The sequence below is a fragment of the Eurosta solidaginis genome, chromosome 1, assembly GCF_040869045.1.
Source record: "Eurosta solidaginis isolate ZX-2024a chromosome 1, ASM4086904v1, whole genome shotgun sequence".
Classification (NCBI taxonomy): domain Eukaryota; kingdom Metazoa; phylum Arthropoda; class Insecta; order Diptera; family Tephritidae; genus Eurosta; species Eurosta solidaginis.
The window spans coordinates 8,599,794-8,611,884 of NC_090319.1; the positions used below are offsets into that span (position 1 = coordinate 8,599,794).

The 12,091-nt window shown below is 39.2% G+C and overlaps 1 protein-coding gene across 5 annotated transcripts in view; it reads right to left on the reverse strand.

Annotated features, from left to right (window-relative positions):
• LOC137248457 (irregular chiasm C-roughest protein-like) overlaps positions 1 to 12,091 on the reverse strand; it is a 614,955-nt gene that overhangs the window by 170,793 nt on the left and 432,071 nt on the right. For all 5 annotated transcript variants that reach the window (XM_067779403.1, XM_067779390.1, XM_067779396.1 and 2 more), the window contains exons 7-9: positions 10,422 to 10,570; positions 4,816 to 4,927; positions 4,559 to 4,679 (exon numbers count right to left, since the gene is read on the reverse strand). In XM_067779403.1, the coding sequence (XP_067635504.1) occupies positions 4,559 to 4,679; positions 4,816 to 4,927; positions 10,422 to 10,570 (382 nt within the window). The remainder of the gene's footprint in view (positions 1 to 4,558; positions 4,680 to 4,815; positions 4,928 to 10,421; positions 10,571 to 12,091) is intronic.

Here is a 12,091-nt window from a genome sequence, read left to right on the forward strand (position 1 = left end):
CATGTACATTTGTTTATGTATGTACATATGTATAAGCGAAAAAGTTTAAGCATAGATGTGACAGCATGTGCCAAATTTAAATTGAAATTTCGCAGCTCGCTGACGTTGATGGGCATCAGAAAACTGCGTTAAGTTGGCTGTAGGCTGTTGGCTGTAGAGGCCGGTTAGCAAAAGTTGTGGTCGATTGGTGGGAGGATAAATTTTGTGCACTGCGCAAATGTATGACAACGACTACGTAAGTCAAAAATTCAGATTGATGCGCCTTAGGTAGGGAAAATATGAAATTGGCCGCAAACTGAAAAAACGATGGATTGCTGTCACCGCAAGCGTAGTGAAGAGGAATCGAATATGCGAACAGAAAAAAAAAACTCATGTATTATGTAAAGGTAGATACGAAAAATTTAAAAGTAAACACAACAGCGAACAGAACAATAGCAGTGGCATTTAAATTATGGACCTAATAAGAACATTTTTTTTTAATATCAAGAAAAATGTCGATGAATGGAACTTTATGAACCAATCTTGAAAACGTTTACAAAAAAATTTGAACTTTTTATTTAGAGTTCTCTGATTGTTTAGCCCAATTTCAGTCTAACAAAATACAAGTTATACGCGCCTTAAAATATGCACTGATTTTTGACAATTTTTTTCCGTAAATTGTTTTAGATTTTCCTCCATAAAAAGTGTGAACATTTTTTTATATGGAAGAAAATCTGAAAATCCCTTTGTCGAAATACAGTGTAAGTTTTGACAGACCTGTGTGGCAGACCAAAATTTATTGGTCTACACAACTGAATTCTAAAAAAAAAAAAACTCAGAGAGCTCCAAATAAAAAGTTCGAAACTTTCATAACTTTTTCCCGAAATTCCAAAACGTTTTCAGGATTAATTTGCACAGTTTAAGTTATACAAGTAAGGAAGGCTAAGTTCGGGTGTAACCGAACATTACATACTCAGTTGAGAGCTATGGAGACAAAATAAGGAAAATCACCATGTAGAAAATGAACCTAGGGTAACCCTGGAATGTGGTTGTATGGCATGTGTATCAAATGGAAGGTATTAAAGAGTATTTTAAGAGAGAGTAGGCCATAGTTCTATGGATGGACGCCATTTAGGGATATCGCCATAAAGGTGGACCAGGGCTGACTCTAGAATGTGTTTGTACGATATGGGTATCAAATGAAAGGTGATAATGAGTATTTTAAAAGGGAATGGGCTTTAGTTCTATAGGTGAACGCCTTTTCGAGAAATCGCCATAAAGGTGGACCAGGGGTGACTCTAGAATATGTTTGTACGATATGGGTATCAAATGAAAGCTGTTAATGAGTATTTTGAAGGGGAGTGATCCTTAGTTCCATAGGTGGACGCCGTTTCGATATATCGCCATAAAGGTGGACCAGGGGTGTCTCTAGTTGTACGATATGGGAATCAAATGAAAGGTGTTACTGAGCATTTTAAGAGGGAGTGGGCATTAGGTCTATAGGTGGACGCCTTTTCGAAATGTCGCCATTAGGGTGGGCCAGGGGTGACTCTAGAATGTGTTTGTACGATATGGGTATCAAACGAAAGGTGTTACTGAGCATTTTAAGAGGGAGTGGGCATTAGGTCTATAGGTGGACACCTTTTCGAGATATCGCCATTAGGGTGGGCCAGGGGTAACTCTAGAATGTTTGTACGATATGGGTATCAAACGAAAGGTGTTACTGAGCATTTTAAGAGGGAGTGGGCATTAGGTCTATAGGTGGACGCCTTTTCGAGATATCGCCATTAGGGTGGGCCAGGGGTGACTCTAGAATGTTTTTGTACGATATGGGTATCAAATTAAAGGTGGTAATGAGTATTTTAAAAGGGAGTAATCCTTAGTTCTGTAGGTGGACGCCTTTTCGAGATATCGCCATAAAGGTGGACCAAGGGTGACTCTATAATGTTTGTACGATATGGGTATCAAACGAAAGGTGTTACTGAGCATTTTAAGAGGGAGTAGGCATTAGGTCTATAGGTGGACGCCTTTTCGAGATATCGCCATTAGGGTGGGCCAGGGGTGACTCTTGAATGTTTGTACGATATGGGTATCAAACGAAAGGTGTTACTGATCATTTTAAGAGGGAGTGGGTATTAGGTCTATAGGTGGACGCCTTTTCGAGATATCGCCATTAGGGTGGGCCAGGGTGACTCTAGAATGTGTTTGTACGATATGGGTATCAAATGAAAGGTGGTAATGAGTATTTTAAAAGGGAGTAATCCTTAGTTCTATAGGTGGACGCCTTTTCGATATATCGCCATAAAGGTGGACCAAGGGTGACTCTAGAATGTTTGTACGATATGGGTATCAAACGAAAGGTGTTACTGAGCCTTTTAAGAGGGAGTGGGCATTAGGTCTATAGGTGGACGCCTTTTCGAGATATCGCCATTAGGGTGGGCCAGGGGTGACTCTAGAATGTTTGAACGATATGGGTATCAAACGAAAGGTGTTACTGAGTATTTTGAGAGGGAGTAGGCATTAGGACTATAGGTGGACGCCTTTTCGAGATATCGCCATTAGGGTGGGCAAGGGGTGACTCTAGAATGTTTGTACGATATGGGTATCAAACGAAAGGTGTTACTGAGCATTTTAAGAGGGAGTGGACATTAGGTATATAGGTGGACGCCTTTTCGAGATATCGCCATTAGGGTGGGCCAGGGGTGACTCTAGAATGTTTGTACGATATGGGTATCAAACGAAAGGTGTTACTGAGCATTTTAAGAGGGAGTGGGCATTAGGTCTATAGGTGGACACGTTTTCGAGATATCGCCATTAGGGTGGGCCAGGGTGACTCTAGAATGTGTTTGTACGATATGGATATCAAATTAAAAGTATTAATGAGGGTTTTAAAAGCGAGTGGCCCTTAGATGTATATGTGAAGGCGTTCTCGCGATATCGACCAAAATGTGGACCAGCTGATCCAGAAAATCATCTGTCGGGTACTGCTAATTTATTTATATATGCAATACCACTAACAGTATTCCTGCCAAGATTCGAAGGGCTGTTGATTTCGCCTTGTAGAACTTTTTCATTTTCTTCTACTTAATATGGTAGGTGTCACACCCATTTTACAAAGTTTTTTCCAAAGTTATATTTTGCGTCAATAAACCAATCCAGTTACCATATTGCATCCCTTTTTTCGTAGTTGGTATAGAATTAAGGCATTTTTTTAATTTTACGTAACTTTCGATATCGATAAAGTGGGCGTGGTTATGGTCGGATTTCGGCCATTTTTTATACCAAGATAAAGTGAGTCCAGGTAAGTACGTGGGCTAAGTTTAGTAAAGATATATCGGTTTTTGCTCAAGTTATTGTGTTAACGGCCGAGCGGAAGGACAAACGGTGGACTGTGTATAAAAACTGGGCGTGGCTTCCACCGATTTCGCCCATTTTCACAGAGAACAGTTACCGTTACAGAATCTATGCTCCTACCAAATTTGAGAGGGATTGGTAAATTTTTGTTCGACTTATGGCATTAAAAGTATTCTAGACAAACTAAATGAAAATGGGCGGAGCCACGCCCATTTTGAAATTTTCTTTTATTTTTGTATTTTGTTGCATCATATCATTACTGGAGTTGAATTTTGACTTAATTTACTTATATACTGTAAAGATATTAAATTTTTTGTTAAAATTTGAATTAAAAAAAATTTTTTTTTAAAAAGTGGGCGTGTTCTTCATTCAATTTTGCTAATTTTTATTTAGCACATATATAGTAATAGTAGTAACGTTCCTGCCAAATTTCATCATGATATCTTCAACGACTGCCAAATTACAGCTTGCAAAACTTTTAAATTACCTTCTTGTAAAAGTGGGCGGTGCCACGCCCATTGTCCAAAATCTTACTAATTTTCTATTCTGCGTCATAACGTCAACCCATCTACCCAGTTTCATCGCTTTAACCGCCTTTGGCAATGAATTATCGCATTTTTTCGGTTTTTCGAAATTTTCGATATCGAAAAAGTGGGCGTGGTTATAGTCCGATATCGTTCATTTTAAATAGCGATCTGAGATGAGTGCTCAGGAACCTACATACCAAATTTCATCAAGATATCTCAAAATTTACTCAAGTTATCGTGTTAACGGACGGACGGACGGACGGACGGACGGACGGACGGACGGACGGACATGGCTCAATCAAATTTTTTTTCGATCCTGATTATTTTGATATATGGAAGTCTATATCTATCTCGATTCCTTTATATATGTACAACCAACCGTTATCCAATCAAACTTAATATACTCTGTGAGCTCTGCTCAACTGAGTATAAAAATTTATAGAAGTTTTTTCTTTGAATATCGAAAATAAAGAAAAGAATTAAATTGGCAAAAATTGCCACCACTATTTTTTTGTTCGCTGCTGTAAGAAAGTAAATAAGGAAAGTAAATGTTAACCGGAAATCCGATCAAATCACGCGCTACAATTTGTAACTTTCCTCCACAAACTAAATTAGCTCACGTACAGTGTCACGGCTATTTCTTTTGGCTTAAGCTAATTGCATTATTTATGTTAATTGATTTACGTTTGCGTACTTACCGTTGCACCCACTTATAGCTGGGCATTGGATTGCCTTCGGCGACACATTCGAATGCTGCTGGACTGAAAAGCGGTGCTGTCGTAAGTCGATCTGGTCCAGCTGAGACAATTTTTGGTTGATCTGCGAATAAAAGTGATGGAAGCATAAAAAGCGAAAAGAAATTTTGATTCAATAAAGGGCAAAAATTTTAAAATGAAAAATAAAAAAAATTATTGAAAAGTTCGTTTAGTATCAAGAAAGGTAAACAGGAACTCACATTTAACGTCCAATTGCACGGAAAGCTGCTCTGAGCTGCCGACTGAATTTTGTGCTTGACATGTATATAGACCTGCATCACGCCGACCAACTGGACGTAACTGCAATGTTTCCTGGGGGATGAATAAAGTGAAATTGTAATGAGTTGAAATATAAGGCATGGAGAAGCAATTTGAATTTTAAATGCTTGGGACTGAATATAAGCTTTTGGCTGCCCCGTAGTAAAGCGTGCCACTCGATCCTTCTTAGCTATATGTAACGTCGATTTGATGCACCAAAGGAGCTTCTAAAGCTTTCTAAACCTGTTTTTGTATCTCAATAGATGTCCCTACTGCTGTTGGCCAATGCGGATGTTGATGGTAGCACATTGTAGAAAGGACATTCCTCCTCTGTTCGCATAACATGAAGAAGCCTTCGAAGTCTTTAGGCTTTTATTCAATGCACAATGTTTATATCTGCAAAAAAATTATACAGTTCGTCGAAATTTTTCCGGTTGCTAGCACGGAGGTGGTCTATTTTTTCGAGCAATTTGCCATTCTATCTTTTTGATACTATCCGTAATGCAAGCCGTATATCGTAACAGATGGGATCGGAGACAAATTCGGTGAGTGTGAATGTATGTATGAATTTATGACTTTTTTTTATCGAAGTCTTCAATTTCCGTCCCTGTTTTTTGGCACAGTCCATGAATTATAGCCATAGATCAAAACAGGTGTACTAAGAGGCTAATATAATGTGTGGAGACAGACGCTTTTGTCATCATGAAAAGGCCATGAGCACCAAATAGAATCTGATTTTTATTCTTCGAGAAAGCATTTCACTCTCCAATTCTTTCTGTGGTGGCCAATAGCTCAAAGAGTTCTGTATAATCGTGGAAGGTTTTTTGCGGAATATAATTCTTGAGCGGTCGAAAATGGTATGAACTCGTCTTAACTATTGTTATTCTAAGGGTTGGTGCCCGTTTATTACCAACTTTGCACCTCCTTTTTGAGCAGAACGTCAGGCAATTTCCTCTATCAAATCGGCATTATGGTCTGTTTATGGAGCCATTTTCTGGTAATCGGATATCGTCTGGATAGGTAACAAAATTTGTAAGGAGGGTGTCATCTAACTGCACTCCTATGTAATCAGGCAGCCTAGAAGCGCGTTCGATTAACCATTAATATTAAAGTCTCATGTTTCGTGCCCGGAGAGCATTATCAAGATATAATCTTCACAAAGGCCTGTGAGTATTGGCTCAATATTATTACGATGACGACGTTATAAATTTATTTGCGGGTTCATTGCTTCCGAAACCATAGATACGAACCTTGCTGAGACGCTTGTTCACAGCCGGATATGGCAGCAGTTGGAGGAAAAGTCACTTTCAAACCAAAAGTCAATACCATGTTACCGCATTTCGCATCCTTTCTCATTTCGGTGTGGTTCACGGGGCAAGACCCAATTGCCCTTATGCTTTGCCTATTCTGTTGTGCTCCCTTTGTGGCGGTGAAGCCATACTCTGCCTTCACGAGCACACCAAGTGGCGGAAATCGATATCATCCTTGAAAAGAGTTCGGACAATCAAGGTACAGCTCAAAATAATAGTCAAACTATATATCATTCGATGTATGTTTGATTTTTCCATTGGTAGGGGTTTCCACGTGGCAAAGCAGGTCCACGGAAAAATGATAAGCCACAATCCAAAAAAAGGGATTGCGTCATATAAGCTGAATTTGTTATACTCAGTTGAGCAGAGCTCACAGAGTATATTAAGTTTGATTGGATAACGGTTGGTTGTACATATATAAAGGAATCGAGATAGATATAGACTTCCATATATCAAAATAATCAGGATCGAAAAAAAATTTGATTGAGCCATGTCCGTCCGTTCGTCCGTCCGTTAACACGATAACTTGAGTAAATTTTGAGCTATCTTGATGAAATTTGGTATGTAGATTCCTGGGCACTCATCTCAGATCGCTATTTAAAATGAACGATATCGGACTATAACCACGCCCACTTTTTCGATATCGAAAATTTCGAAAAACCGAAAAAATGCGATAATTCATTGCCAAAGGCAATTAAAGCGATGAAACTTGGCAGATGGGTTGACGTTATGACGCAGAATAGAAAATTAGTAAGATTTTGGACAATGGGCGTGGCACCGCCCACTTTTACAAGAAGGTAATTTAAAAGTTTTGCAAGCTGTAATTTGGCAGTCGTTGAAGATATCATGATGAAATTTGGCAGGAACGCTGCTACTATTACTATATATGTGCTAAATAAAAATTAGCAAAATTGGATGAAGAACACGCCCACTTTTTAAAAAAAAAAATTTTTAAATTCAAATTTTAACAAAAAATTTAATATCTTTACTGTATATAAGTAAATTAAGTCAAAATTCAACTCCTGTAATGATATGATGCAACAAAATACAAAAATAAAAGAACATTTCAAAATGGGCGTGGCTCCGCCCATTTTCATTTAGTTTGTCTAGAATACTTTTAATGCCATAAGTCGAACAAAAATTTACCAATCCTTCTCAAATTTGGTAGGTACATAGATTCTATGACGGTAACTGTTCTCTGTGAAAATGGCCGAAATCGGTGGAAGCCACGCCCAGTTTTTATACACAGTCCACCGTCTGTCCTTCCGCTCGGCTGTTAACACAATAACTTGAGCAAAAACCGATATATCTTTACTAAACTTAGCCCACCTACTTATCTTCACTTTATCTCGGTATAAAAAATAGCCGAAATCCGACCATAACTACGCCCACTTTATCGATATCGAAAATTACGAAAAATGAAAAAAATGCCATAATTCTATACCAAATACGAAAAAAGGGATGAAACATGGTAACTGGATTGGTTTATTGACGCAAAATATAACTTTGGAAAAAAATTTGTAAAATGGGTGTGACACCTACCATATTAAGTAGAAGAAAATGAAAAAGTTCTACAAGGCAAAATCAACAGCCCTTGGAATCTTGGCAGGAATACTGTTAGTGGTATTGCATATATAAATAAATTAGCAGTACCCGACAGATGATTTTCTGGATCACCTGGTCCACATTTTGGTCGATATCGCGAGAACACCTTCACATATACATCTAAGGGCCACTCGCTTTTAAAACCCTTATTAATACCTTTAATTTGATATCCATATCGTACAAACACATTCTAGAGTCACCCCTGGCCCACCCTAATGGCGATATCTCGAAAAGGCGTCCACCTATAGACCTAATGCCCACTCCCTCTTAAAATGCTCAGTAACACCTTTCGTTTGATACCCATATCGTACAAACATTCTAGAGTCACCTCTGGCCCACCCTAATGGCGATATCTCGAAAAGGCGTCCACCTATAGACCTAATGTCCACTCCCTCTTAAAATGCTCAGTAACACCTTTCGTTTGATACCCATATCGTACAAACATTCTAGAGTCACCCCTGGCCCACCCTATTGGCGATGTCTCGAAAAGGCCACCTATAGACCTAATGCCCACTCCCTCTTAAAATGCTCAGTAACACATTTCGTTTGATACCCATATCGTACAAACATTCTAGAGTCCCCCTGGCCCACCCTAATGGCGATATCTCGAAAAGGCGTCCACCTATAGACCTAATGCCCACTCCCTCTTAAAATGCTCAGTCACACCTTTCGTTTGATACCCATATCGTACAAACATTCTAGAGTCACCCTTGGTACACCTTTATGGCGATATCTCGAAAAGGCGTCCACCTATAGACCTAATGCCCACTCCCTCTTAAAATGCTCAGTAACACCTTTCGTTTGATACCCATATCGTACAAACATTCTAGAGTCACCCTTGGTCCACCTTTATGGCGATATCTCGAAAAGGCGTCCACATATAGAACTAAGGATTACTCCCTTTTAAAATACTCATTACCACCTTTCATTTGATACCCATATCGTACAAACACATTCTAGAGTCACCCCTGGCCCACCCTAATGGCGATATCTCGAAAAGGCGTCCACCTATAGACCTAATGCCCACTCCCTCTTAAAATGCTCAGTAACACCTTTCGTTTGATACCCATATCGTACAAACATTCTAGAGTCACCCTTGGTCCACCTTTATGGCGATATATCGAAAAGGCGTCCACCTATAGAACTAAGGATTACTCCCTTTTAAGATACTCATTACCATCTTTCATTTGATACCCATATCATACAAACACATTCTAGAGTCACCCCTGGCCCACCCTAATGGCGACATTTCGAAAAGGCGTCCACCTATAGACCTATTGCCCACTCCCTCTTAAAATGCTCAGTAACACTTTTCGTTTTATACCCATATCGTACAAACATTCTAGAGTCACCCCTGGCCCACCCTAATGGCAATATCTCGAAAAGGCGTCCACCTATAGACCTAATGCCCACTCCCTCTTAAAATGCTCAGTAACACCTTTCATTTGATTCCCATATCGTACAAACACATTCTAGAGACACCCCTGGTCCACCTTTATGGCGATATCTCGAAACGGCGGCCACCTATGGACTAAGGATCACTCCTTTTCAAAATACTCATTAACAGCTTTCCTTTGATACCCATATCGTACAAACATATTCTAGAGTCACCCCTGGTCCACCTTTATGGCGATTTCTCGAAAAGGCGTTCACCTATAGAACTAAAGCCCATTCCCTTTTAAAATACTCATTACCACCTTTCATTTGATACCCATATCGTACAAACACATTCTAGAGTCACCCCTGGTCCACCTTAATGGCGATATCTCGAAAGGGCGTCCACCGATAGACCTAAGGCCCACTCCCTCGTAAAATGCTCAGTAACACCTTTCATTTGATACCCATATCGTACAAACAAATTCTAGAGTCAGCCCTGGTCCACCTTTATGGCGATATTCCTAAATGGCGTCCATCCATAGAACTATGGCCTACTCTCTCTTAAAATACTCTTTAATACCTTCCATTTGATACACATGTCATACAACCACATTCCAAGGTTACCCTAGGTTCATTTTCCTACATGGTGATTTTCCTTATTTTGTCTCCATAGCTCTCAACTGAGTATGTAATGTTCGGTTACACCCGAACTTAGCCTTCCTTACTTGTTTTTCCTTTAAGTTCAACGCAGACACAGACGTGTTGTCTATCAGTTTGGTAGGTTGTGGTTAGCTTTATGTAATTTTTACAGTTTGTTCAAGAAACAAATTTCTGCATTATTGATAAGTGGCATTGCAGTGTATTCAATTCGAATACACTCTTTTAAATTCCTTCCTAATAATTGTTGTTGATATTTGTATGATGAAAATCTCCTGGCATCATGTTGTCGTTTGTGAGTTTTCCTTTGCTGATTTTTTCACTTTTTTTGTCCCCATCTTTCCTGTTGCTGAGTAACTTACTTGCTACCGTTATAAATTTCCGCTCTTCTAACAAAAACAAAATTCACAACAACATGTCTTTCTTCAACTAAAATGTCTGCTATATATACTTTTGCACACACACACATACATAGTTATATTTCTTCATGTTTTAACCACGAGCTTCTATCTTCAATATAATTCTACAACATATCTACTTACAAATACACAGATGTCCATTCATAAATTTATTTTAAACATCTTTTAAGTTGTACTCACCTGCAAACTAGCGATTTCCGACCGCCCAGCGCGTCGCCAAACGATACTTGCCGGAGGATTCGCATCAGCAACGCAACGTAGGATAAGCGCATCCTTATCCTCCTCCAAGTCGATTTCCGGTGAGCCAATTAGACGGATGGTTGGCGCATCTGAAATAAGAAACAGTTGTGATAAGAAATGGCTAACAAAAACAATATTTAAACAACAATTGTCAAAATAACATAGAAACAATGCGCAGCACAGCGGAAGCATTAAAATTGTGACAATAACAATAAATGTTGCCCTGGTGTTGCCGGTAAAGGTCAGCTCAGCTGATATTGACAGAAATAATAAAATTGTTAAGAAAGCAATGTACAATGGTATCTGGGTAAAAGGATTTTCGGCCAATTTATTTTGTTGGCAAAAGGTGTGAATAGAGGAAAGGTATGGAGGAAGAAAATTGTATAGCAGAAAAAAGAAGAAGAAGAAAATCTTTGGGGAAGTCTTGTCTTGGGCAAAACTAAACAAATTATTTATTTTATGAATTTATGAGTTTTCGAAGTTATGAAGTTATGAATTTGTTCATTTATGGATTTAGAACCTTTCGAAATAATGAATTTAAAAATTTATGGATTCATGAGTTTATGATTTTATAATTAAATGAATTAGTGAATTTTATGAAAACGAAATTAATGAACGTTTGTGGTTTTGAATATTTTAATTTTTGAAATCATGAATTTAAGATTAATCCCTGAGAGGGAACAGTGGGTGAATGACCCTAATTGGTCCACTAACAGCATTTAGATCTATACAGATGTATGTAAACTGGATAACTGGGTCGGAGGTGTGTCTATTCGGAACAATTGGAGATACAAAGATCGTTTCGCCATCCGGATCACTGTAGCGTATTTCAGGCCGAGCTTGCGGCCATACAAGACGCTGTGGACTGTCTTAGGCAGAAGGCAGTCTTTCAGAAGCACATTTATATTTTCTCAGACAGTCAAGCAGCACTGAAAGCACTTGACTATGTCACAACTAATTCTGAAACTGTATTAGGCTATCGCAGATCACCTAACGTGATGGCTGAACAGTTTACTCTGTATCTGGTATGGGTTCTGAAACACAAGGGCATACCAGGTAATGGGATGGTGGACGAGCTTGCAAGAAAGGGTACCTCCCATCCACTTTTGCCATCCTGGAAGAAGTTGGACATGCCGCTCTCCACCGGTAAGCTCAAGATAAAGGAGGCTCTACTGATGGAAGCGGGATAGGTAGAAGCATCATGATAGATGCTATACGGCAAAACTCACATGGCCGGAATGGAATGAGAAGAGATCGCGAGAGCTTCTCACCCTCCGTAAGAGGGATGTTTCCTTACTTGTAGGTCTTCTCACTGGTCATGTTTGTATTGGACCGCATGCGGAAAGGATTGGCGCTCCATTTAATGATTATTGTAGAAGATGTGGCAACGAAAAGGAGCCTGAAACTGTTAGATATCTACTCTGTGAGTGTCCAGCGCTCGGTAGAAGAAGGCAACGTTTTATGGGCAAGATGTTTCTCGTAGATCTGACTGATAAAGCTGAGGTCAATACACGACGCTCAGTTAGCTTCACAAACTCAAGAGAGTAGGAACTTAGGAGAGTAGGAACAAATCCGTGTGGTTTTACTATGGGCCTATAAAGGCCTAAGTG